The sequence below is a fragment of the Carcharhinus amblyrhynchos genome, chromosome 1, assembly GCF_965287045.1.
Source record: "Carcharhinus amblyrhynchos chromosome 1, sCarAmb.v2.hapA, whole genome shotgun sequence".
Classification (NCBI taxonomy): Eukaryota; Metazoa; Chordata; class Chondrichthyes; order Carcharhiniformes; family Carcharhinidae; genus Carcharhinus; species Carcharhinus amblyrhynchos.
The window spans coordinates 52,591,283-52,616,632 of record NC_137324.1 but is presented as its reverse complement, the minus strand read 5'-3'; the positions used below and the strand labels follow the sequence as shown (position 1 = coordinate 52,616,632).

The following is a 25,350-nucleotide window of genomic DNA, read 5'->3' as shown; positions in this document are numbered from 1 at the left end:
CCAAGCAAGTCAGCTTATATTGAATGAAGGATTACTTTCTCTTTGTTGTGTTTGGATTTGTACAATTGCTAACTCAGTACTGAACTTCACCTTCAGCAAATTCGGATTTGCTGTGATTGATGGAACTACACCAGGCACTGGGCCATAATTTACTGAAAAGAATAACAGTGAATCTCATGGTACTAGCTGTTAGTTAAGTGCAAATGGTGCAGGCAACTTCAGGAGATGGGCAGAGTGTGGTTAAACTCAAATATCCAAAGATTTCTAAGTTTGTTGCCCTGCTCAATTAGCTTCAAGAAAATGCCATCCCCCATTTACCTCACCATTGAATGGCATGAAGCTGCCATATTTACATAACAGATATAAGATTAAATCACCAAAGGAAGTGAAATCTCGTCCACATCTATCTAAACAAAATTTCAATAACTTGGGAAGTATATTAATTACTGCCAGTCAAACTCTCTCACTGAAAATTAGCTATTACAAGGATGAAGTCTTATTCCTTCAAATTTTTCAGAAGTGGGGTGGCACAGTAACACAGTGGTTAGCACTGCTGCTTCACAGTGCCGTGGGTTCAATTCTCAGCTTGGATCACTGTCATTGTGTAGTCTACATGTTCTCCCCGTGTCAGTTTCCTCCCACAGTCTGAAAGATGTGCTAGTTAGGTGCATTGGCTATGCTAAATTCTCCCTCAGTGTACCTGAACAGGCACTGGGATGTGGCGACAAGGATATTTTTATAGTAACATCATTGCAGTGTTATCGTAAGCCTACTTCTGACACTAATAAATAAAATATTATAGGCAATTTTAAGGATTTAAAAAAAGACTTTCCTGTGTCTTTCTCTTTCCTTCTGTTATCCAGTCTTTATTTTCCTCTCCTTACTTCTCCTGCAGTATCTGGTTGACATTAAATTTACCATTCTAATTTCTTCCTTCTTAGTCCTTGCACTGTTAACTTCACAATCTTTTAATCCAACTGATTTATAAGATGCATGATTGTTTGTACTGCATACAAGTTCCAGGTGCCTGATCTGCTCTCATCATGACGATATCAACTTGCACTTTCAGCAAATTCACACAACATACAAAAAACATTTGAAATAGAAATGTGCAAGGGCCTGTCTAACTAACCACAGATGCTGTTAGATGCTGTGCCACATCAAATTATGGTCCAGTGCCATCACTTACATCACATACTCAACTCAGATCTTAGCATAGATCAAAGTCTTTCAATGTATTGAGTTTGCACTCCAAATTTGCACAATGAGGCAAATTCAAAAGCTCCAGAGGCCAAATAGGGATCTTGAATGAAGAGAAATACTTCCTCTCTTCAGTGCAAATGTAATCAATGCCAAAGATTTACCAAAGTGAGGGTGCGTGACCACAAGTCACAAGGATAGGCATAAGCAGGATAAAAACCTACTCAAAGCTCCCTTGCAAGTCCCCCCCCTGCAAATTGGATGGCCTGACTTCATTGAGTGTGGAGAAAAAAAAACAAACAGAAGTGATCTCATGGTCACTATAGCTTTTAGATCGGTCACAATTTAAAATGAGGACCAAACAACAATTCATCAAACAGAAAATGTCACATACTATCAATTAATGCTTCATGAGTCTGTAAAGATATCGGGTGGAATGACTTATAAAACTGAGGAATGGCTGTAATTCATTTTTTGGACTCTTTTTATTGCACCAGAAGAGCATCTGTATCAAAGTCAACCATAGTTTACCACTATTCATTTAAATCACCACAGATGCATTAATTGTTCTTTATAAAATTCATTGCATTTTATAAATTGTATAAACTTTTACTTCTTGAAAGGTCTTGACATCACTTCAGTATCTTTGCAGATGTAATAAATGCCATATGAGCATTTTTCTCTAAGCACAGTGCCAAAATGGAGTTGTCCTCATTGTTAACATAATGTGCTTAAAAGTAAAGCATTTTTAAAATTAACCATCATTCATAAAAAAAATGCCAAGATAGTATTCTTGTTATTTAAGTGTTAAATCTTCCCTGGATAGAAGTGAATTACAAATATTGGCTTAACTCAAAAGTTAAGTATTTGCCAGACACAACGTGGTGTAAATCATTCCACTGTGATACAAAAAAATCACCATATTGTTCCAGGTTAGTGCAAAAATAACTGGCTCTTTTCCCTCCCTGGTGATGAAGACAATGTTCTTTAAACAATTTTCTGATGGCTCAGTTCATAAAGGTGACAGAGTAAATGGGCCGTACAAATCAGAACTTGTGACATTCAATTTGAATTTTTGCTAAATTTTTTGACCTCAAACAAAGATGTCAGTAGATTTGTTATGCTTTGGCCTCTACTGCCATTGGATTTCAGCTGGAGGAGGAAATAACTGCCAGCTTCGCTTCTGCTGATATTCACTCAGCGATACCTGCTGGAACGTGTACATTTGTTGAGGTCAAGATGTGGAATCAGTCTTGGCTGTGTCATCAAGGAGGAAATAGTGAGGCACCTTGAGGGGAATTGCTTGATAGAGCAGACGCAGCACGGTTTCGTTAAGGGGAAGTCGTGTCTGACAAATTTACTGGAGTTCTATGAGGATGTGTCTAGGGCAGTGGATAGAGGAGAGCCGGTGGATGTGGTCTTTCTTGATTTTCAGAAGGTGTTTGACAAGGTACCTCACAAGAGGTTATTGCAGAAGGTCAGGGGACATGGAGTTGGGGGTAGGGTGTTAGCGTGGATAGAGGACTGGTTGTCAAATAGGAGGCAGAGAGTGGGGGTCAATGGGTGTTATTCGGATTGGCGGATGGTGACTAGTGGAGTGCCCCAGGGGTCGGTGCTGGGGCCTCAGCTATTTACCATTTATATAGATGATCTGGAGGAGGGAACCGAGTGTAGGGTGTCGAAATTTGCTGATGACACCAAGATTGGTGGAACGGCAAATTGCGCGGAGGGTGTGGAGAGTCTGCAGAAGGATCTAGATAGGCTGGGCGAATGGGCCAGGAACTGGCAAATGGAATTTAATGTTGGCAAGTGCGAGGTGGTCCACTTTGGTAGGAATAATGGTAGGAAGGATTATTACTTACGTGGCGAAAAACTGCAGCAGGCGACGGTGCAGAGGGACCTCGGGGTCCTTGTGCATGAGTCGCAAAAACCCAGCCTGCAGGTGCAGCAGGTGGTCAGGAAGGCTAATGGGATGCTGGCCTTCATAGCGAGGGGGATTGAATATAAAAGTAGGGAGGTCTTGCTGCGGCTGTATAGGGCATTGGTGAGGCCGCAGCTGGAGCACTGTGTGCAGTTTTGGGCGCCGTACTTACGCAAGGATATTTTGGCCTTGGAGGGAGTGCAGAGGAGGTTTACTAGGCTGATGCCGGAGTTGAAGGGGTTGAGCTATGAGGAGAGGCTGAATAAACTAGGCTTGTACTCGTTAGAGTTTAGAAGAATGAGGGGAGATCTCATTGAGACGTATAAGATGATGAATGGGATGGATAGGATAGAGGTGGAGAGACTCTTCCCGCTCAGAAAGGACAGTAGGACTAGGGGGCACAGCCTCAAGATAAAGGGGGGGCGGTTTAGAATGGAGTTGAGGAAGAACTTCTTCACTCAAAGGGTGGTGAATCTCTGGAATTCTCTGCCCGTTGAAGTGGTGGAGGCTACCTCGCTAAATATTTTTAAGACGCGGGTTGATGGGTTTTTGAAAAGAGAGGGGATTAAGGGTTATGGGGAGAGGACGGGAATGTGGAACTGAGCTACGACAGATCAGCCATGATCTTATTGAATGGCGGGGCAGGCTCGAAGGGCTGGATGGCCTACTCCTGCTCCTATTTCTTATGTTCTTATGTTCTTATTCCACACTCGCCATACAGGTTCACACATGAATGGCCATTGAGGAGATGTACTGGAGGGGGACTGCTAGTGTTAGAATCGTTTTCGAGCAAAAAAAAAGGCAATCTTATCTGCCTTCTTCTAGATAAGGGATGGAAAACACAGCCCAATGCTTTAAGGAGAGGGAGGTCGAAAAAAGAGAAAAAATGCAAAAAAAGACTTTAATCAAATAATTTGATTTATTAGGAACCAACTCATGGGCTCATGCTTACTATTAATGTATATTATCTTCTCTCTGATATGGCTGTGTTTCCAGCCAAGGAACATTTTAATCTAGTCATATTTTGAAGACAGAATAGATGAAGTTACAACAATGATAATACAAATCCCAGACTGAGTGCTCCCTTATTTTCAGGATAAATATTTTGTTTAAAAACAACAAATAATAATATATAACTTCGCTCTTTAAAAGTTTGCATTGCCCTACATGAAAGCAGAAACAAATTTTACAGATTTCCAGAAACAGAAGGGAAATGTATCTTTACTTCTCTTGACATGAAGTTATGTTATAGAAAGGTTTCCCTTCTGATTGTTCATATAGAGCGTGAAACTTTGAAGTGTTCTCATCAATACTTCTGACACATGGAACATTATAATTGAACAATGTAACTTACTGAAGATGGTAAGCCTGGAGGAACCTTTCTAACCTTTTTCGGTGGAATCTCTGTAAATTAGTAAGCGAGCATGTTAGTTCAAATCTCTTTTCACCAGGGCTTCTTGTCAAATCAATTGCACTTACCCATTTTCTTACCCATTACATCTATAGAATGATGTAATGTTCTATAGAATATAGAATATATATATATAAGAATTTTAGACAGAAGAGGGCACAGGATTAAATTTACAGATGGACAAATCTTGGACAAAATCAGAAACACTAACTTTACCCAATTTTTTTACTCACATCAGGGCAAACTTCAGTTGCTGACCAAGCAGCTAGTTTTCATGAAGATGTTACTAGTGAATCTTTTTTGAATTAATTTGTGGGACATGGGCATCACTAGCTGCCAGCATTTATTGCCCATCCTTAGTTGCCCTGACTTGAGTGGCTTGCCCGGCCATTTCAGAGGGCAGTTGAGAGTCAGCCACTTTGCTGTGGCTCTGGAGTCACAAATAGGTCAGACCAGGTAAGGACAGCAGATTTCCTTCCCTAAAGGACATTACTGAACCAGATTTTTTTTTCAGACAGTCGACAATGGTTTCATGTTCATCAGCAGATTCTTAATTCCACCATCCACCATGGCAGGATTCGAACCTGTGTCCCCAGAACATTAGCTGAGTTTCTGGATTAACAGTCTAATGATAGTACCTCTGGGCCATCACCTCCCCTAAATCTCATCAAGTTGCTATACTACGGGGCTTTCATAGTTCAATCTTACAACAATATTATTGGGTATCTATGACTGCATCATTCCTCGCAAAGATAACAATCAGAAATGGGATATTTGGTTGATTATTCACTCTTCTAGCCCAGGGACATTAAAGTCAACTATACACACTGCTGCTTCACTGAGATCAGCTAATAGCTCAGGTTGTGGATTAAAGGCTTTTGGGTCTGTATAGCTCAGTATCATACCAGGCAGTGCTTTTTAGCAACTGGGCCACCAATGGAGCAATCAATGAGGGCTTTTACCCCTGAGTTCCTTTTTTCTCAGGGAGCTGTCCAAGGCATGGCAGCATGCAAATGATATGAAAGCCCTACTTGCAAATAGACACAATGGTAATGCAACTTTCCCAAAAAGATGTTCACCTTCCTGTTTTAGATTTGCAAGGAAGATACCAGAAGAATGACAGATGAAAAGTAAATGATGAGCTTCTATAAAGTAATCCAGAAATAATGATCCATGCTGGATACGGGCAAAATTTAGAGGAAGGGGAAAACTTAAAATCAAGACAAATTTCACTAACAAGGAAAGACCTGTCGTGTTAAACAGTGCTAGCTAGCTAAGTAGCATATATTCACTGTCTTGTGCAGTAATATCAGCAGCGACTCCATAGGAGCACCTGATAATTTTTGACAACTTGCATCTGAATTTTGCCAATGAATAATGGGACATGCAGCTAAACCTGTCAAAGCAACCACCCATGGTTCACACAAAAAAGTGGTCTTTATTCACAGGTGGTCTGCTCCACATGGCTGTCAATTAAAATCACATCTGAAAACACTCAACCCCTCTATCATTACTTTTTATGTTCCCGTTATAATGTGAAACGATCTCAGAGGGCAGGTTCATTAAAACAGTAAATCACAGATGGAACTGGGAGCACGTGGCTATGCTTCACAGGTGGCCACTCCTCACAGGCACCACTGCAATTCATGTCAATGTCAATTTTACTGGTCATTATCAACTGATGATCTTTTCCATAAGTCTAGGTCAACGGGGGTTTTACGGCATTATACTCTGGTCCAACTTCAATCAGTCTTTTCTATCTGTGGGGTCACCATTTCCTTTCTTAGTGTTTGCCATAGAGATGTATGAAGAATGGGATAGGCTTGTTGATTTAAAGACCATTCCTTTTTCTCCACTTATTTTCAAAGTAACAAGTTTGGATTTGGTCACGATAAATTATATATAGCCAAAAAGATATAAACGTAATATGTATGTTGTTTTCTGAACAATGCAAAAGTGCATAACTTACTGAGAATAAGGATAATGTGACTACGAGCTGAGTGGTAAAGTTATCTCAAGGCTTAGATTCTGCTTATCCTTTGCTTGTATGACATGTGACATTGTTGCAAGGCATTAAGAAGATAATAAATGTGGAATGAGATCATCCAGCAAGCAAACCTGCATCTTTCATTTGCCTCGTATGTTCTGTCCTATTGCAGATTGTACCTCTCCCATTTAGTCTCTTCAGGGAAAATTAAAAATATTCCACTGTTCCCAAAGGTAATCTACCAGGATTATACTGCCTACTCAAGATAGTGTTTTTGTGACACATTTGCAGCTACTGCTAATTTTGTATTATGCACCGAAATTGGTTCTTTCGCAGAGGGGACCTGATGATACTATAATGATCATCATGTGATCCAAGCGGCTTGAACTCTTCTGGGGCTATCATTAATATCTTTTCATCTAGGTCACACTACCTTCAGCAAGGATATGCCATCAGATAAAAATATCAAAATAAGTTTTCTGCATCTATTTTGTGTGAAGTATTTATTGCTTTTAAATTTAAATTTTCTTTTGTAGAAGAGGTAATAATTACAAAAAACATTGATAATTCTTAGTAATGTCATGAAAGGCAAGAATAAAAACTTAGAAATGTAGAAACCAGGAGCAGGAGGCAGCCATTCCATCCTTCAAGCCTGCTCCTCCATTCACTAAGATCATGGCTGAACCTCTATCTCAATACCATATTCCTATTTTCTTCCCACACCCTTTGGTGCCATTACGTTTTTATGAACAATCTACCTCTTTCTTGAATTCAGTGACTTGCCCTCCACAGCCTTCTGCGGTAGGTTCATCATCCTTTGCATGAATAAATATTTTGTCATCTCCGTCCTAAATGATCTTCTCATTATCCTAACACTTTATCCCCTGGTTCTAGGTAGCTCAATCAGGGAAGACATCCTCCCTGTATCTTGTCTGTCCAGCCCTGTTAGAATTTTACACATTTCAATCAGTTCTCCTTTCATCCTTCTAAACTCTGGTGAATACAGGCCCTGTCAAACCAATCTCTCCTCATAGGACAATCCCACCAACCCTGGTATCAGCTTAGTGAACCTCCACTGCGTTCCCTCTGTGGCAAGTATATCCTTTCTTAGACAGGGACTGCGTGCAATACTCCAGGTGTGGTCTTAAGTTACAAGGAACAGCATTAAAATGCTGAGCATGTCTTCAGATTCAACGTTCAGAGTTCTAATGTTGTCCATTGGTCACTCATACTTTTCATATGACATCACCCTGAATCATGTGACTTGCTGTCATCTATCTAATAACCTGTATTATAACCTGCAATCACCTATGAAGCAAAATATCTTGACAGGAAAAAGTATTGCTACAGCAAGTGGGCATTCTATAGCCTCCTTATAAAGACTACGTTGGGGGTTAAACAACTCTTGAAGCCCCAAGCTGTCCATAATAAAATAAATGAAGGGAACAGTTGGGCACTAAGTCTGATGAAATGACAACAGATCACAATGTTTGTGAATTCTCCAAAACTGCCTATCTTATTTCTCACAAAATCAGCTTTTAAAATACTTTCACTAAGTCCACGTCTGCAAGACTCCTGCCAACTTCAAGATAAAGTGTGTGAACCTTCTCTAACCTACTAAAAAAAAGCTAAATTTTATATCCTGTTATAAGGATGCTGATTTAACCATTTGTATATTAAAAGAAAAAGACAGAATATTGGGAGAGCGCTTTCAGTGGAATGTATTCACTCCGCAGTGTTTTGCAACTCTGTGCAGTGTTTTTAAAATAATAAATTTCAGCTAATTATAAATCTTTTCTGGAGACCTCCTCCATTAAGTAAGCTCCAGGAAACATATATTTTGTTGAATGCTGGGGATAGACTCATGTAATGTTATCTCCAATTCCTCAGACAGCTACATTTCCCTTCCCCTCAGAATAAGATCAGTGACCAATATTTTATTAATTTATTAGCATCACAAGTAGGCTTACATTAGCACTGCAATGAAGTCACTGTAAAAATACCCCATCATTCATCTACTGGTGCAAAAAGCACCTTCTCCCTGTTCCACTGAGAAAACAAATCATGTACAACACCTCTCCCCACCCATTCCCCAAAATATCAAATCCCCATCTAAAAACCACCCATTCTCCATCACTCCACTAATAAACATGTATCCAGTCAGCTCCATCCTCTATTACTTATCACCTTCCTAACTCCTCTCCCCGCCATTCCTTTTTTACCCATTTCCATTCCTCCTTCGCTACTCTCATTTCTCTTTTCCACTCTTCTCCCCCTTCTGTCATCACTATTTCCTCCCTCCCTCTCCATCTCTCTCTCTCAAAAAGTGCCGTTGATCTGGATTCCTCATGTACAACATCAGGAAAGACCCACTGGTAGTTAATGTTTTTGTAGACACTAGTTGAGAACTGGCTATTTTCTTTCAAGCTCAAGTCCTGCTTAAGGTGAAAGTTTTGCTTGTATTTACCTGAGATCAGGGCAGGACGTGGTCATGAATGTTTTTTTTTAAATAGAAACAACATTTCTGAATAGACTGACTACAAAATCCTTAATGCGGCCATTAGACTAAATTGGTATGTTGGTATCATCAATATGCTATTGGTCAGCGAAGGGGAGTTGGCAAGGGCAGGGGTGGGGAGGTTGGAATTCGTACTGAAGTCAAACTACTTTAAATTTTGTGCAGTGCAGTTTCTGTGATCTTTTCATAATAATCAATTGTATCACCTCTATTCTAAACAGATTAAATGCTCTCCAGATATAACCTCACCTTAGGAAAAGAACAAATGTGGACATTTTCTACAGTTCAAAGGGCTTAGCACAAAAATTTATAGATCTCTATTATGTGTCACTGATATTCAACAATAAGTATCTGGGCCTTGGTGTAGTTCACCTGTTTAATACATGCTTTAATGAACCATTAGCTACGTTGGACATTTGAGTTTTGTGCTCAGATCTGGGGTGGGAAACCAGTCATTTTGCTGGTTCCTGGCCAATCAGCATCACTTCTGACATTTTGCACCAGAAAATGACAATGATCTCTTGAAGACTTCTGCCTAAATATTGGTGGGCAAATTCAAATTGTACGGCAATGACAGGGAGACTTCACACGTCATGTTTTTCAGACCAGATGCAAGAATTGCAAGATTTCTGGCATATAGTGCCCTTGCAATGCTCATGGGATTGAACTGCTGGTGGGTAAGATATGTTTTTTACACCCAGTGCCCTTTTATGCTTTATCAGCAACCTTTATTTTTCACTCTCAAAATAATTCATTTGTTTCTCAGGCTTAATATTGCAACCGCTCTGCCTGTTTCTCAAATGGCAATTCAGAACGTTCAGCACCGTAAAATTTGCCAAAGTAGTTTTTGAAGGGATGACAGTACAATGGGGGTATATTAAGAGTTGCAAAATGGTCCACTTAAGACTCGCAAAAGACTAAAGCGGTGAGTTCAATAATAGAAATTAAATGTGGAACAGCACTCACCCATTGAGGAGTCATGCATTGGTCGCCGACGGGAATTATTGCTGGAATATGGATAATACTGTGAGCCAGGCTTGGTGCCTGTTGGGGATAAGGCTCCTGGACTGCCCATACCTATGTCAGGCCCAAGGAGACTTGACTGTAACATACAAAAAAAAGAAAAAAGTAGTTAGGATAACCCATTTCTTCTTATTGCACGACAGTAGCCAGTACAGAACCATTTCTCATTTTTACTGTCTCAGGTGACTGCAATATTCATTCTTCACACTTACTGAGTGGAGCTAGCTGTTTAAAAATGGAAACATTGTGACTACAGGTCCTGGTATGAACTTGTGATGGCGGAAGGAGAAATAAAGTTTATATCAAAATCAAAATGTGAGATGCTTCACCACCAGTAACCAAATACTAGGTTCTTTCAGAATGACATATCACGTATACTTTTAATGGAGCTGGAGCTCACAATTGGAAAATCTAACTGTTTAACTATTGAATGCAACAAGATCTAACTTAGGTAAACATGTACGCAACATGATAGATAAGGTTGTTGAGGTGTAGGTGCAGATAACTACATGGAAATATGGGGCAGGATCTTATGGCCTTGCTTGTCCCGAAACCATAAAATCCCACCTGAAGCCCCTTCCAATTCTCTTGGTGGATGGGGCAGTAAAGTTCTGGCCATGGTGTTATGGTGATAATGGAAGCCTGGCTCCAAAAAGGACAGGTTTGGGTCCTAAATGCTTTTAAGGTAAAGATAGACAGCTTCTTGAACAGTAAAGGAATTAACAGTAATGGTGAGTGGGCAGGTAAGTGGAACTGAGTCTATAAAAAGATCAGCCATGATCTTACTGAATGGCGGAACAGGCTCAAGGGGGCAGATGGCCTACTCCTGTTCCTGGTTCTTTTGTTCTTATTGAATATTACTAGATGCAAGGTGTTTAGGAAGGATAGGGAACAAAAGAATGGGAATGTCGTGGTGGGAAAGTAGTGGCAATATTGAGTATTAAGGATATTACAGTGATGGCGAGAGAGAAAGGATGTCATAGCAAAGTCAAAGACAGAATCCATTTGTTGAAAGCTAAGAAACAATAGAAGTATCATTCCATTACTAGCTGCAGTGTCTCATCCATCAACTAGTAGGAAGAATATAGGAGCAAATTTATTTAGAGGCAAAAAGACCTGAGGAGTAGTGATGTTGGAGGCCTTTAATTATCCCAACACAGACTGAGATAGTAATAGTGCAAAGGACCAACAGGGGAAAGTTTCTGAAGCGTGTCAGGTGAATGTTCTTGATCAGTATGATTCTGGCCCAGAAAGGAAGGAGGTATTTCTGGATCAAATAGCAATTGGAGAACTTCTATTTTAAGAGACAGTGATCATACTATCATGAGGTTAGATTAACAATGGAAAAGGAAAGGATCAATCTAGATTAAAATACTTAACTGGAGGAGGGTCAACTTCACTGGGGTGAAAATAATTTGGCACTCGCCCCAAAACCAGAAAGTCCACCTGCATCAACCAATCTTTGCATGGTCCACCCCGCCCACTATGATTCCCGTGGCAGGCAGGACAGGAAAATTGCCCCCCCCACCTTGTCTCCACTTCTGGTCACTGCACTTTGGGAAAGACGTGAAGGCTTTAGAGGTGTTACAGAAAAGATTTTAAAAGACTAGTTCTAGGCTCAAGGGACTTCAGTTATGTGACAAGACTGGAGAAAAAGAACAAAGAAAATTACAGCGCAGGTACAGGCCCTCCAAGTCTGCACCAACCATGATTCCCCATTCAACCAAAACCCCCTATCCTTCTGTGGACCATATCCCTCTATTCCCATCCTATGCATGTATTTGTCAAGAAGCCCCTTCAAAGTCACTATTGTCTCCACTTCCACTACCTCCCCCAGCATCAAGTTCCAGGCACCCACCACTCTCTGTGTAAAAAACCTGCCTCGTACATCTCCTTTAAACCTTGCCCCTCGCACCTCAAACCTATGCTCCCTAATAATTGATTCTTCCATCCTGGGAAAAGCTATTCACTCTGTCCATGCCTCTCATAATCCTGTAAACTTCTTTCAGGTCACCCCTCAACCTCCATCGTTCCAGTGAGAACAAACCAAGTTTCGCTAACCTTTCCTCATAGCTAATGCTCTCCATACCAGGCAACATCCTGGCAAATCTTTGCTGTACCCTTTCCAAAGCCTCCACATCCTTCTGGTAGTGTGGCAACCAGAATTGAACACTATATTCCAAGTGTGGCCTAACTAAGGCTCCATAAAGCTGCAACATGACTTGTCAATTATTAAACTCAATGCCCTGATCGATGAAGGTAAGCATGCCGTATGCCTTCTTGACTACTTTCCCAACCTGTGTACAGGTGACCTGTGTACCTGTACACCCAGAACCCTCTGCCTATCAATACTCTTAAGGGTTCTGCCATTTACTGTATATTTCCTATTTTTATTAGATCTTTCAAAATGCATTACCTCGCTTTTGTTCGGATTAAACTCCATCTGCCATCTCTCTGCCCAAGTCTCCAACTGATCTATATCCTGCTGTATACTCTGATGGTCCTCATCACTATCCGCAAATTGTATCATCTGCAAACTTACTAATCAAACCAGTTACATTTTCCTCCAAACCATTTATATATATTACAAACAGTGAAGGTCCTAACACTGATCCCTAAGGGACACCACTTGTCACAGCCTTCCATTCAGAAATGCACCCTTCCACTGCTATCTTTGTCTCCTATGACCGAGTCAGTTTTGTACCCACCTTGCCAACTCACCTCTGATCCCACGCGACTTCACCTTCTGCACCAGTCTGCCATAAGGGACCTTGTCAAAGGCCTTGCTGAAATCCATGCAGTCAACATCTACTGCCCTGCCCTCATTAATCATCTTCATCACTTCCTCGAAAAACTCAAATCAAGTTCGTGAAATAAGATCTCCCCTTCATAAAACTATGCTGCCTCTCACTAATACATCCAATTATTTCCAAGTGAGAATAAATTCTATCTTGAAGAATCCTCTCCAATAATTTCCCTACCACTGATGTAAGGCTCACTGGCCTGTGATTACCTCGATTTTTCTTGCCATCCTTCTAAAACAAAGGAATAACATTGGCTATTCTCCAATCCTCTGGGACCTCCCCTGTAGCCAGTGAGGATATTAAAGATTTCTCTCAAGGCCCCAGCAATTTCCTCCCTTGCCTCTCTCAGTATTCTGGGATATATCCCATCAGGGCCTAGGGACTTGTCTACCTTAATGTTTCTCAAGATGCCCAATACCACCTCCTTTTTGCTGTCAACATGACTCAAACTACCTACACGCCCTTTCCCAGACTCATCATCCACCAAGTCCTTCTCTTTGGTGAATACTGACACATAGTATTCATTTAATACCTCGCCCATTTCCTCTGGTTTCACGCATAGATTCCCTCCCCTGTCCTGAAGTGGGCCAACCCTCTCCCTGGCTACCCTCTTGCTCTTTACATATGTATAAAAACCCTTAGGATTTTCCTTAATCCTGTTGGCCAATGCTTTTCCATGACTTCTTTTAACCCTCCTTCCTTCTTGCTTACATTTCTTCTACTTTCCTTGTATTCCACACTTCTTCATGTGTTCCCAGCCTCCAAGCTTTGACAAATGCTTCCTTTTTCTCCTTGACTAGGCTCACAATATCTCTTGTTATCCAAGGTTCCTAAAACTTGCCATACTTATCCTTTATTCTTACAGGAATGTGCCGGTCCTAAATCCCTATCAATTTACACTTGAAAGCCTCCCACATACCAGGTGTTGCTTTGCCCTCAAACATCTGTCGTCAATCTACATTCTTCAATTCCTGCCTAATATTGTTGTAATTAGCCTTCCCCCAATTTACCACCTTAACTTGAGTACACATATCTTTATCCATCGGTACCCTAAAGCTTACTGAATTGTGGCCACAGTTCCCGAACTGCTCTCCTACTGAAACAGTGATCACCTGGGTGCGCTCATTTACCAATATCAGGTCCAGTATGGCCCCTCCCCTAGTTGGACTATCTACATATTGTTTCCAGAAGCCCTCTTGGATGTTCCTTACAAACTCTGTCCTATCCATGCCCCTAGCACTAAGTGAGTCCCAGTCAATACAGGGCAAGTTAAAATCTACTACTAACCCTGTTACTTTTACATCTTGCCAAAACCTGTCTACGTATTTGTTCCTCTATCCGCTGCTGCAGTTGGGTGTCTTATAATAAACCCCCAAAATTGTGACTATAACCTTCCTATTCCTGAGCTCTACCTATATTGCCTCGCTGTATGAGTCCGCCGAGGTGTCCTCCTGGAGTACAGATGTGATATTCTCCTTAACCTTAAATATTCATCATGGAGTTCGGTTACAAGTGGTGTGCCTCAGGGATCTGTGTTGGGGCCACTGCTGTTTGTAATTTTTATTAATGATCTGGATGAGGGTATAGTTGGGTGGATCAGTAAATTTGCTGATGACACCAAAGTCGGAGGTGTGGTAGATAGTGAGGAAGGGTGTCATAGTTTGCAGGAAGACTTAGACAGGTTGCAGAGCTGGGCCGAGAGGTGGCGGATGGAGTTTAATGCAGAGAAATGTGAGGTAATTCACTTTGGTAGGAATAACAGATGTGTTGAGTATAGGGCTAACGGGAAGACTTTGAATAGTGTGGAGGAGCAGAGGGATCTAGGTGTATGTGTACATAGATCCCTGAAAGTTGGGAATCAAGTAGATAAGGTTGTTAAGAAGGCATACAGTGTCTTGGCGTTTATTGGTAGGGGGATTGAATTTAGGAGTCGTAGCGTTATGTTGCAACTGTACACAACTCTGGTGCGGCCGCACTTGGAGTATTGTGTGCAGTTCTGGTCCCCACATTACAGGAAGGATGTGGAGGCTTTGGAGAGGGTGCAGAGGAGGTTTACCAGGATGTTGCCTGGTATGGAGGGGAGATCCTATGAGGAGAGGCTGAGGGATTTGGGGTTGTTTTCGCTGGAAAGAAGGCGGCTAAGAGGGGATCTTATTGAAACATATAAGATGATTAGAGGTTTAGATAGGGTGGATAGTGATAGCCTTTTTCCTCTGATGGAAAAATCTAGCACGAGGGGGCATGGCTTTAAACTAAGGGGGGGTAGTTATAGGACAGATGTCAGGGGTAGGTTCTTTACCCAGAGGGTGGTGAGGGATTGGAATGCCCTGCCTGCTGCAGTTGTAAATGCGCCTAGTTTGGGGGCGTTTAAGAGGTCTGTGGACAGGTTTATGGACGAAAAGGGATTGGTTTAGGTTAGTGGGTCATTGTTGTTTTTTTTAACTGGTCGGCGCAACATCGTGGGCCGAAGGGCCTGTTCTGCGCTGTAATGTTCTATGTTCTATGTTTAACCAGTAGTGCAACCCCCCCCAACCCCTTTACATCCCCTCTAGCCCCCCGAAACATCTGTATCCTATATTGTTAAACTGGCAAATCTGTCATTCCCTTAACCAACTCTCTGTAATAGCAACAACATCATAGTTCCTACTACTAATCCATGCTCTAAGTTCATCTGCCTTACCTGTTACACTACTAGCATTAAAACAAATGCACTTCAGTCCACCAGACCCACTTTCATTAGCAACCACACCCTACTTGCTGCTTCTCTGAGTCTTACTGGCCCTATTCTCTGGTTCCCCATCAGCTAATTCACCTTTGATTTGGTTCCCACCCCCCTGCCAAACTAGTTTAAATCCTCCCATGTGACACTAGCAAACCTCACTGCCAGAATATTTATGCCCTTCCAGTTTACATGCAACTCGTCCTTTTTGAACAGGTCCCACTTGCCCCGGAAGAGACCCCAATGGTCCAGACATTTGAAACCCTCCCTCCTATACCAGCTGTTTAGCCACATGTTAATCGATACCATCTTCCTACTTCTAGCCTCACTAGCACGTGGCACAGGGAGTAATCCTGAGCTTACAATCCTAGAGGTCCTGCTTTTTAACTTTCTGCCTAACTCCCTAAACTACTGCTGCAGGACTTCATCACTCTTCCTGCCGATGCCATTAGTACCAATATGTACCACGACCTCTGGCTGCTCACCCTTTCCCTTCAGAATGCTTTCTGCCCGTTCAGATACATCCTGGACCCTGGCACCAGGGAGGCAACATACCATCCTGGAGTCTTTTTCATGTCCACAAAAGAACTTATCTGCACCCCTAACTATAGAATCCCCTATAACTATTGCTGTAGTGCTCTTTGTCCCTCTCTGCTTAACAACAGAGCCAGCCGTGGTGCTACTGCTTTGGCTATTGCTGCTGTTAGCCAAAGAAGATGGAATTGTTCTTAGAGAAGAAAAAGTTGGCAGGAAATTTGATAGAGGTGCTAAAAATCAGACAGAGTAGTAAGTAACAAATTGTTCCTATTGGTGGAAGGGTCAAGTATTGGAGAACACTGATTTAAGGTGATTGGCAAAAGAATCAACTGAGACATGTGGAAAAACCTTTCACCGTAGCTAATGATTAGAATCTGGAATGCACTGCCTGACAGGATAATGGCGACAGATTCAACTGGGCTTTGAATAAAAGGAATTGGATAAGCACCTGGAGTGAGACCAGCTTAATTGATCCTGCAGAGAAGCAGCTTAGACAAGTGTGCTTTTTTTCTACGCTGTAACCATTCTATGATTCTGAAGATACTTGGCTTTTTCCTGATAAACAGTGGAAAGGTAGAAACCATCATTTTCAGATGCTGACATAAACCTCACCATCAACTACAACCTTGACCTCCCTTCTCTGCCACTTTTTCAGCTAAGATAGATTATTCACAACTCAGAATTCTACTCAACCCCAAGAAGTTAAGCTTCTGACCCTGCATCCTCTGCATCAATAAACAGTGCTTTCACTGCTGTAATTTTATTCACTTCTGTCTCTACCTCAGGCCATCCACTGTCAAAACTCTCACTTTCCAGACATGATTATTTCAACACTTTTTCATGGAGCAGAATGTTCAAGGGTCAATGGAGGAATGCAGTGTGATAAGCGCCATTGATACTGTCTAGACTTCCTGCTGTCATGGAAAAGCAGCCAGCATAATTAAAGACTACAGATAGCTCCAAGAAAAATAGGGTGGTAATAGTCGGAGATTTTAATTTTATCAACATTGACTGGGATAGCCATAGTATTAGGGGGTTGGATGGAGGGAAATTTGTTGAGTGTATTCAGGAAGAATTTCTCATTCAGTATGTGGATGGCCTGACTAGAGGAGGGGCAAAACTTGACCTCCTCTTGGGAAATAAGGAAGGGCAAGCGACAGAAGTGTTAGTGAGGGATCACTTTGGGGCCAGTGACCATAAGAACATAAGAAATAGGAGCAGGAGTAGGCCATCTGGCCCTTCGAGCCTGCCCCGCCATTCAATAAGATCATGGCTGATCTGTCGTGGCTCAGTTTCACATTCCCGCCCTCTCCCCATAACCTTTAATCCCCTTGCCTATCAAAAACCTATCAACCCGCGTCTTAAATATATTTAGTGAGGCAGCCTCCACCACTTCAACGGGCAGAGAATTCCAGAGATTCACCACCCTTTGAGTGAAGAAGTTCCTCCTCAACTCCGTTCTAAACCGCCCCCCCTTTATCTTGATGCTGTGCCCTCTAGTCCTACTGTCCTTTCTGAGCGGGAAGAGTCTCTCCACCTCTATCCTATCCATCCCATTCATCATCTTATACGTCTCAATGAGATCTCCCCTCATTCTTCTAAACTCTAACGAGTACAAGCCTAGTTTATTCAGCCTCTCCTCATAGCTCAACCCCCTCAACTCCGGCATCAGCCTAGTAAACCTCCTCTGCACTCCCTCCAAGGCCAAAATATCCTTGCGTAAGTACGGCGCCCAAAACTGCACACAGTACTCCAGCTGCGGCCTCACCAATGCCCTATACAGCCGCAGCAAGACCTCCCTACTTTTATATTCAATCCCCCTCGCTATGAAGGCCAGCATCCCATTAGCCTTCCTGACCACCTGCTGCACCTGCAGGCTGGGTTTTTGCGACTCATGCACAAGGACCCCGAGGTCCCTCTGCACCGTCGCCTGCTGCAGATTTTCGCCACGTAAGTAATAATCCTTCCTACCATTATTCCTACCAAAGTGGACCACCTCACACTTGCCGACATTAAATTCCATTTGCCATTTCCTGGCCCATTCGCCCAGCCTATCTAGATCCTTCTGCAGACTCTCCACACCCTCTGCGCAATTTGTCGTTCCACCAATCTTGGTGTCATCAGGTCTGTCCCAAAAGTTAATATTCTAAATTGGGGCAAGGCCAGTTTTGATGGTATCAGGCAGGAACTTTCAAAAGTTAATTGGGGGAGTCTATAGGAAGGAAAAGGGCGTCTGATAAATGGCATGCTTTCAAAAGTGTGTTAACCAGGGTTCAGGGTAAACAGATTCCTCTTAGAGTGAAGGACAAGGCTGGCAGAAGTCGGGAGCCCTGAATGGCTCGGGATATTGAGGCCCTGGTCAAGAAGAAGAAAGAGGCACATGATGTGATAGGCAGCTGGGATCAAGTGAATCTCTTAAAGAGTTTGGGGGGTGTAGGAGTAGAGTTAAGAGAGAAATCAGGAGGGCAAAAAGGGGACACAAAATTGTTTAGCAGATAAGGCAAAAGAGAATCCAAAGAGCTTCTACAAATACATAAAGGGCAAAAGAGTAACAAGGGAGAGAGTAGGGCCTCTTAAGGATCAATAAGGTAATCTATATGCGGATCCACAAGGGATGGATGAGATCCTAAATGAATATTTCTCATCAGTATTTACTGCTGAGAAAAGCAGGGATGTTAGGGAACTTGGGGAATTAAATATTGATGTCTTGAGGAGTGTACATATTACAGAGAAGAAGGTGCTGGAAGTCTTAAAGTGCATCAAGGTAGATAAAGCTGCAGGACTTGATGAGGTATATCCCAGGACGTTGTGGGAGGCTAGGGAGGAAATTGCAAGTTCGAATCATCGGTAGTCACGGGTGAGATGCCTGAAGATTGAAAAGTGGCAAATGTTGTGCCTTTGTTTAAAAACAGTTGCAGAGAAAAGCCTGGGATCCACAGGCCAGTGGGTATCACATCTGTGGTGGGTAAATTGTTAGAAGGTATTTTGAGAGACAGGATCTACAGGCGTTTAGAGACACAAGGACTGATTAGGGACAGTCAGCATGGCTTTGTGAGTGAAAATTCATGTCTCACAAATTTGATTGAGTTTTTTGAAGGGGTAATCAAGAAGGTAGATGAGGGCAGTGCAGTTTGCTGTTGTCTACATGGACTTTAGCAAGGCCTTTGACAAGATACCACATGGTAGGTTGTTGCATGAAGTTAATTCTCACGGGATCCAGGGTGAGGTATCTAATTGGATACAGAGGGTGGTTGTAGAGAGTTGTTTTTCAAACTGGAGGCCTGTGACCAGCGGTGTGCCTCAGGGATCAATGCTGTGCCCATTGTTATTTGTCATTTATATTAATGATTTGGATGAGAATACAGGGGGCACAGTTAGTAAGTTTTCAGATGACACCAAGATTGATGGCATGGTGGACAATGAGGAAGGTTATCTCCAATTGCAGTGGGATCTTGATCAATTGGGCCAGTGGGTTGACGAATGGCAGATGGAGTTTAATTCAGACAAATGCAAGTTAATGCATTTTGGCACATTGAACCAGGGCAGGACGCACTCAGTTAATGGTAGGGCATTGGGGAGAGTTACAGAACAAAGAGATTTGGGAGTACATGTTCATAGCTCCTTGAAGGTGGAGTCACAGGTAAACGGAGTGGTGAAGAAGGTGTTCGGCATGCTTGGTTTAATCAGTCAGAACATTGAATACAGGAGTTGGATGTCTTGTTGAAGTTGTACAAGACATTGGTAAGGCTACACTTGGAATACTGTGTGCAATTCTGTTCACCCTATTATAGAAAGGATATTATCAAACTAGAAAGAGTGCAGGAAAGATTTATTAGGCCGCTACCAGGACTTGATGGATTGAGTTATAAGGAGAGGCTGAATAGACTGGGATTTTTTTCTCTGGAGCGTAGGAGGCTGAGGGGTGACCTTAAAGAGGTCTATAAAATACTGAGGGGCATAGACAAGGTAGATAGTCAATATCTTTTCCCAAAGGTAGGGGAATCTAAAACTAGAGGGCATAGGTTTAACGTGAGGAGTGAGAGATACATAAGTATCCAGAGGGGCAATATTTTCACACAGAGGATGGTGAATGTCTGGAACAAGCTACCAGAGATAGTAGTAGAGGTGGGTACAATTTTATCTTTTAAAAAGCATTTAGGTAGTTACAAGGGTACGATGGGTATAGAGGGATATGGGCAAAATGCGGGCAATTGGGATTAGTTTAGTGGTTTTAAAAAAAGGCCAGCATGGACAAGTAGGGCCGAAGGGCCTGTTTCCATGCTGTAAACCTCTATGACTGCACGCTTCTTGGACATTCTCTCCTACATCTTCTTCTATCAAATAAACGATACAAAAGTCTGAGGTCACGTACCAACTGGTGCAAGAACAGCTTCTTCCCTGCTGCCACAGACTTTTGAATGGATCTACCTTGCATTACGTTGATCTTTCTCTATACCCTAGCAATGACTGTAACACTACATTCTGCATTCTCTTGTTTCCTTCTGTATGAACAATATGCTTTGTCTGTATAGCATGCAAGAAACAATCATTTTCACTGCATGCTAATACATGTGACAATAATGAATCAAATCAAATCACTGTCCTACTAAATGACAACAAATGTGGCAGAACCCACGACTGTGCGAGGCTGTCCCCTGTCATCTGGCTGACAACCCTAACCTTTCTGACTCTTTTCATATCCCCTATATGTAGCTACTTGCAGACATGGAGGCATCCTAACACATCCCTACAAATTCAGCACCGTCCAACTCTGGAAGTAAGGTTGTTGATCTTTCAGTGCTAATTGGCCCTTGTGATGAAATGGAGATCAGGAACTCTGATTTCCAGGTGGGCCTTAGGCCTTCTGTACTAGTTGGTAATTTGTGGCAGTTTATGTCCTTTTGCATTCTTTAGGCGGGGAAATGGTCCTGAGTGCCTGAGCAGAAGCAAAGTAGAGAATTGGCATAGTTGATTTGAACCACAGCACTATTTTCTGAGGAGGTGTCTCCAGGAGGAAGACTATGGGAGGGGACAGAGGAAAGTCTCAGAAGGCCCCAGGCAGGGGCAAAGACAAAGATCAAAAAGAGAATGCAGAACACGGTTTCATTAAAGGGAAGTCGTGTCTGACAAATTTACTGGAGTTCTATGAGGATGTGTCTAGGGCGGTGGATAGAGGAGAGCCGGTGGATGTGGTCTTTCTGGATTTTCAGAAGGCGTTTGACAAGGTACCTCACAAGAGGTTATTGCAGAAGGTCAGGGGACATGGAGTTGGGGGTAGGGTGTTAGCGTGGATAGAGGATTGGTTGTCAAATAGGAGGCAGAGAGTGGGGGTCAATGGGTGCTATTCGGATTGGCGGTTGGTGACTAGTGGGGTGCCCCAGGGGTCGGTGCTGGGGCCTCAGCTATTTACCATTTATATAGATGATCTGGAGGAGGGAACCGAGTGCAGGGTGTCGAAATTTGCTGATGACACCAAGATTGGGGGAAAGGCAAATTGTGCGGAGGGTGTGGAGAGTCTGCAGAAGGATCTAGATAGGCTGGGCGAATGGGCCAGGAAATGGCAAATGGAATTTAATGTTGGCAAGTGTGAGGTGGTCCACTTTGGTAGGAAGAATGGTAGGAAGGACTATTACTTACGTGGCGAAAAACTGCAGCAGGCGACGGTGCAGAGGGACCTCGGGGTCCTTGTGCATGAGTCGCAAAAACCCAGCTTGCAGGTGCAGCAGGTGGTCAGGAAGGCGAATGGGATGCTGGCCTTCATAGCGAGGGGGATTGAATATAAAAGTAGGGAGGTCTTGCTGCAGCTGTATAGGGCATTGGTGAGGCCGCAGCTGGAGTACTGTGTGCAGTTTTGGGCGCCGCACCTGCGCAAGGATATTTTGGCCCTGGAGGGAGTGCAGAGGAGGTTTACTAGGCTGATACCGGAGTTGAGGGGATTGAGCTATGAGGAGAGGCTGAATAAACTAGGCTTGTACTCGTTAGAGTTTAGAAGAATGAGGGGAGATCTCATTGAGACGTATAAGATGATGAATGGGATGGATAGGATAGAGGTGGAGAGACTCTTCCCGCTCAAAAAAGACAGTAGGACTAGGGGTCACAGCCTCAAGATAAAGGGGAGGCGGTTTAGAACGGAGTTGAGGAGGAACTTCTTCACTCAAAGGGTGGTGAATCTCTGGAATTCTCTGCCCGTTGAAGTGGTGGAGGCTGCCTCGCTAAATATTTTTAAGAAGCGGGTTGATGGGTTCTTGATAAGAGAGGGGATTAAGGGTTATGGGGAGAGGGCGGGAAAGTGGAACTGAGCCACGACAGATCAGCCATGATCTTATTGAATGGCGGGGCAGGCTCGAAGGGCTAGATGGCCTACTCCTGCTCCTATTTCTTATGTTCTTATGTAAGTCCTCGGTAAGGGACAAGGCCAAGGATCAAAAACAGAACCCAAGAAGTAAAGTTGAAAGAAAGGTGCAGAGCTACAGGCTCTGAGTTAAAGACAGAGCTACAAAGAGCAAAGCAGGCTTGAGAAAAGCCCTGAAGATCTGAGGAGGCAGCCAAAAGTTGATGTCTCCTTATTGTGGGCCTTTTGGAGCAGTGAGTGTTCTGCTTGGCATGGTTGAAGATCTGAAATTGTGTTTGGATGGTGAAACGTGAATATATTCAGAGGTCCAGGGAAAAGTGTATCAGAAGGCAAGTCTGAAACTCTGGAGGTGGATCAATGTCGAAGCTGCCTGAGGGGGAATAACAGTTGAAGAGCAGTCCAAGGAAAGTTCTTCAAACATGGAAATCTGAAACCCTTGTAAGGGCTGACAAGCATCTGGGTGGGTTGCTGAGAAATTCATAGAATCTGTTTTGGTCACATCTATCATTTACTTTGGAGCATGGTGTGTCTGACCACAGTTTGCCTGTTAATTCACATGTACCACATACTTACCTTGAATATTAGAGTCCAAGGGAGATATGATAAATTGTTTCAGATTTCCTAATTTGTAAGTGCCTGTAAGGATATTGCTGGGATGAAGGAATAGTGACCACTTGAATCATATTTTCATTTTTACATTGAGATTTTTCCAACTTGCACAAGGTGCAACTGCCTACTGGGGTTAAAAAAAACAGACACCCACTCCTGGAATCAGCCTTATCTGGATGCCCTTTGTCAGGGCTTTGATGAAGAGTTATCCAGACTCGAAACTTTGGCTCTATTCTCTCCACAGATGTTGTCACACCTGCTGAGATTTTCCATCATTTTTGTTTTCTGTCAGGCCATTGTTTGATTAGTGGACAACTTACCCAATCTTCTCACTAGTCTCCAGATATTAGTGAGGACTTTGCAGGATTGACTGATTAGGTGTGCCTTTGTTTTGTATCAGATTCCGTGGTCATGCTCTATCTAGCTTTATTCTTATTTGAATTCTTAGTTGTTGGATACAACTGAGTAGCATTTCAGAGGGCAGTTAGTGAACTACGTTGCTGTAGACTTACAGCTACATGTAGGCCAGCCTTCTCCTCCTTTAAGGGATATTAGTGAATCAGATGAATTTTTAAAACAATCAGTTTTCATGGTTACCATTACTGAGACTACCTTTCATTCCAAATTAATTTAAATAACTGAGTTTCAGCTCCCCTCGCTGCTATTGTGGAATGTGAATTCATGTGGTCGTAGCATTAGTCTGGGCTTTTGGATTACTTGTCCAGTGCATAACTACTAGACTGTTGTATTCTCCCCTGTTAAAACCTGTCATTTTGGTTCACACATAAAATATTGGTCACTTGGCGAGATACCTGAACACATGTGGAACCACAGCCAAGCATAAAACAGCATTGTGTAAAGAAGAAAGGAATAAATTGTGACAGGAGCTTTCTGTCCTTCATCTCCATTTATTTCTTACTTCTTGCCTTGACCATTAGATGAAAAGGTGGAACAGTATAACTTCTTTTTAAAAAGTTTTTACTTATTAGTGTCACAGAAAGGGTTACGTTAACACTGCAATGAAGTTTCTTTGAAAATCGCCTAGTCGCCACATTCCGACACCTGTTCGGGTACACTGAGGGAGAATTTAGCATGACCAATGTACCTAACCAGCACATCTTTCAGACTACGGGGGGGCGAGAAACCAGAGCACCCGAGAAAACCCACACAGACATGGAGAGAATATGCAGATTCTGTACAGACAGTGACCCAAGCCAGGAATTGAACCCGGATCTCTGGTGCTGTGAGGCAGCAGTGCTAACCACAGTGCCAGGGTCCTTACACATCTATCGCAGAGCGGAAAAATTCTATTGCTGCCTAGTGCCCTATCGATTGGTCCTTCACTGGTGAAATGTGCTCAAAGATGGTTATTTCTGAATGACTTTTTCAGGATAAGTTTATATTTTTGGGCTCCTGAGAAAACATTCTGGGCATTAGTCCAAGAAGAGTGCAAAAATGAAGTGAGTTGACAACTCTTCAATTCTTCCCTGATCACTTTCTCTGTTCTTCCCCAGCTGAGAGTCAGGAACTCAATGTGTGCAGAAATGTCAGGCAATTCACTCTGCTTCATACTAAGAATTAGATCAGACTTTATTCATTCCACCCACTCTGGCGATAATGGAAATGCAGTGGCAGCTATAGAAAAATACGCACACTTACTGCAGAACTAGAATAGGTTAGATTCGTGACAGACAAAAGCTGTAGCCTGCATATATTACACAGATTTATATTTTTAAAAAGGATGAGCATCTGTTCATGGGTGCAATACGCTTTAAGCCATCTGTTATTCGCTATTATGTGACATTCACTATGTGGCGTGCACCTCACCATAAAACGCAAAATAACGAAACTCATTCGAACTATGTATGTAGGAGGATGGCATTGTATTATGATGACGTTCTTCAATAATTGAAACACAAGTCAATGCCTGGTCTCAGGTAAAGGAATGAGACTACTTTCATACATACTGTGCAATGAAGATACCCTGTCAATGAAGAATGAGTTTTCCAATAGCTAGCCAGCTGACTGCACAAATTTTCCTTTAGGCAAACTACACAGCATTGCTGTACGCTGCACTGACTTACCCATAACAGCAAGGAAATGATTAGTTTAGGAACCAGTTTTAGAATCTTCACTCCCCAATAAATTTTTATATTTAAAGAAAATCACTATACTCTGAAATGCTGCAACTGGCAGTTCTCCGAGGTTCCATTTATCATTTCCAGGAATTTCAATTTGGCAAACTTAAAACCCATAGGCATTTCTCTTA

General features: G+C 42.5%; 1 protein-coding gene across 7 annotated transcripts in view; it reads right to left on the bottom strand.

Moving 5' to 3' along the window:
- The window catches only part of tcf4 (transcription factor 4), a 592,048-nt gene that overhangs the window by 233,291 nt on the left and 333,407 nt on the right, over window positions 1-25,350 (bottom strand). For all 7 annotated transcript variants that reach the window (XM_080182922.1, XM_080182913.1, XM_080182904.1 and 4 more), the window contains 2 exons: window positions 10,004-10,139; window positions 4,476-4,525 (listed from right to left, as the gene is read on the bottom strand). In XM_080182922.1, coding sequence (XP_080039048.1) covers window positions 4,476-4,525; window positions 10,004-10,139 — 186 coding nt within the window. The remainder of the gene's footprint in view (window positions 1-4,475; window positions 4,526-10,003; window positions 10,140-25,350) is intronic.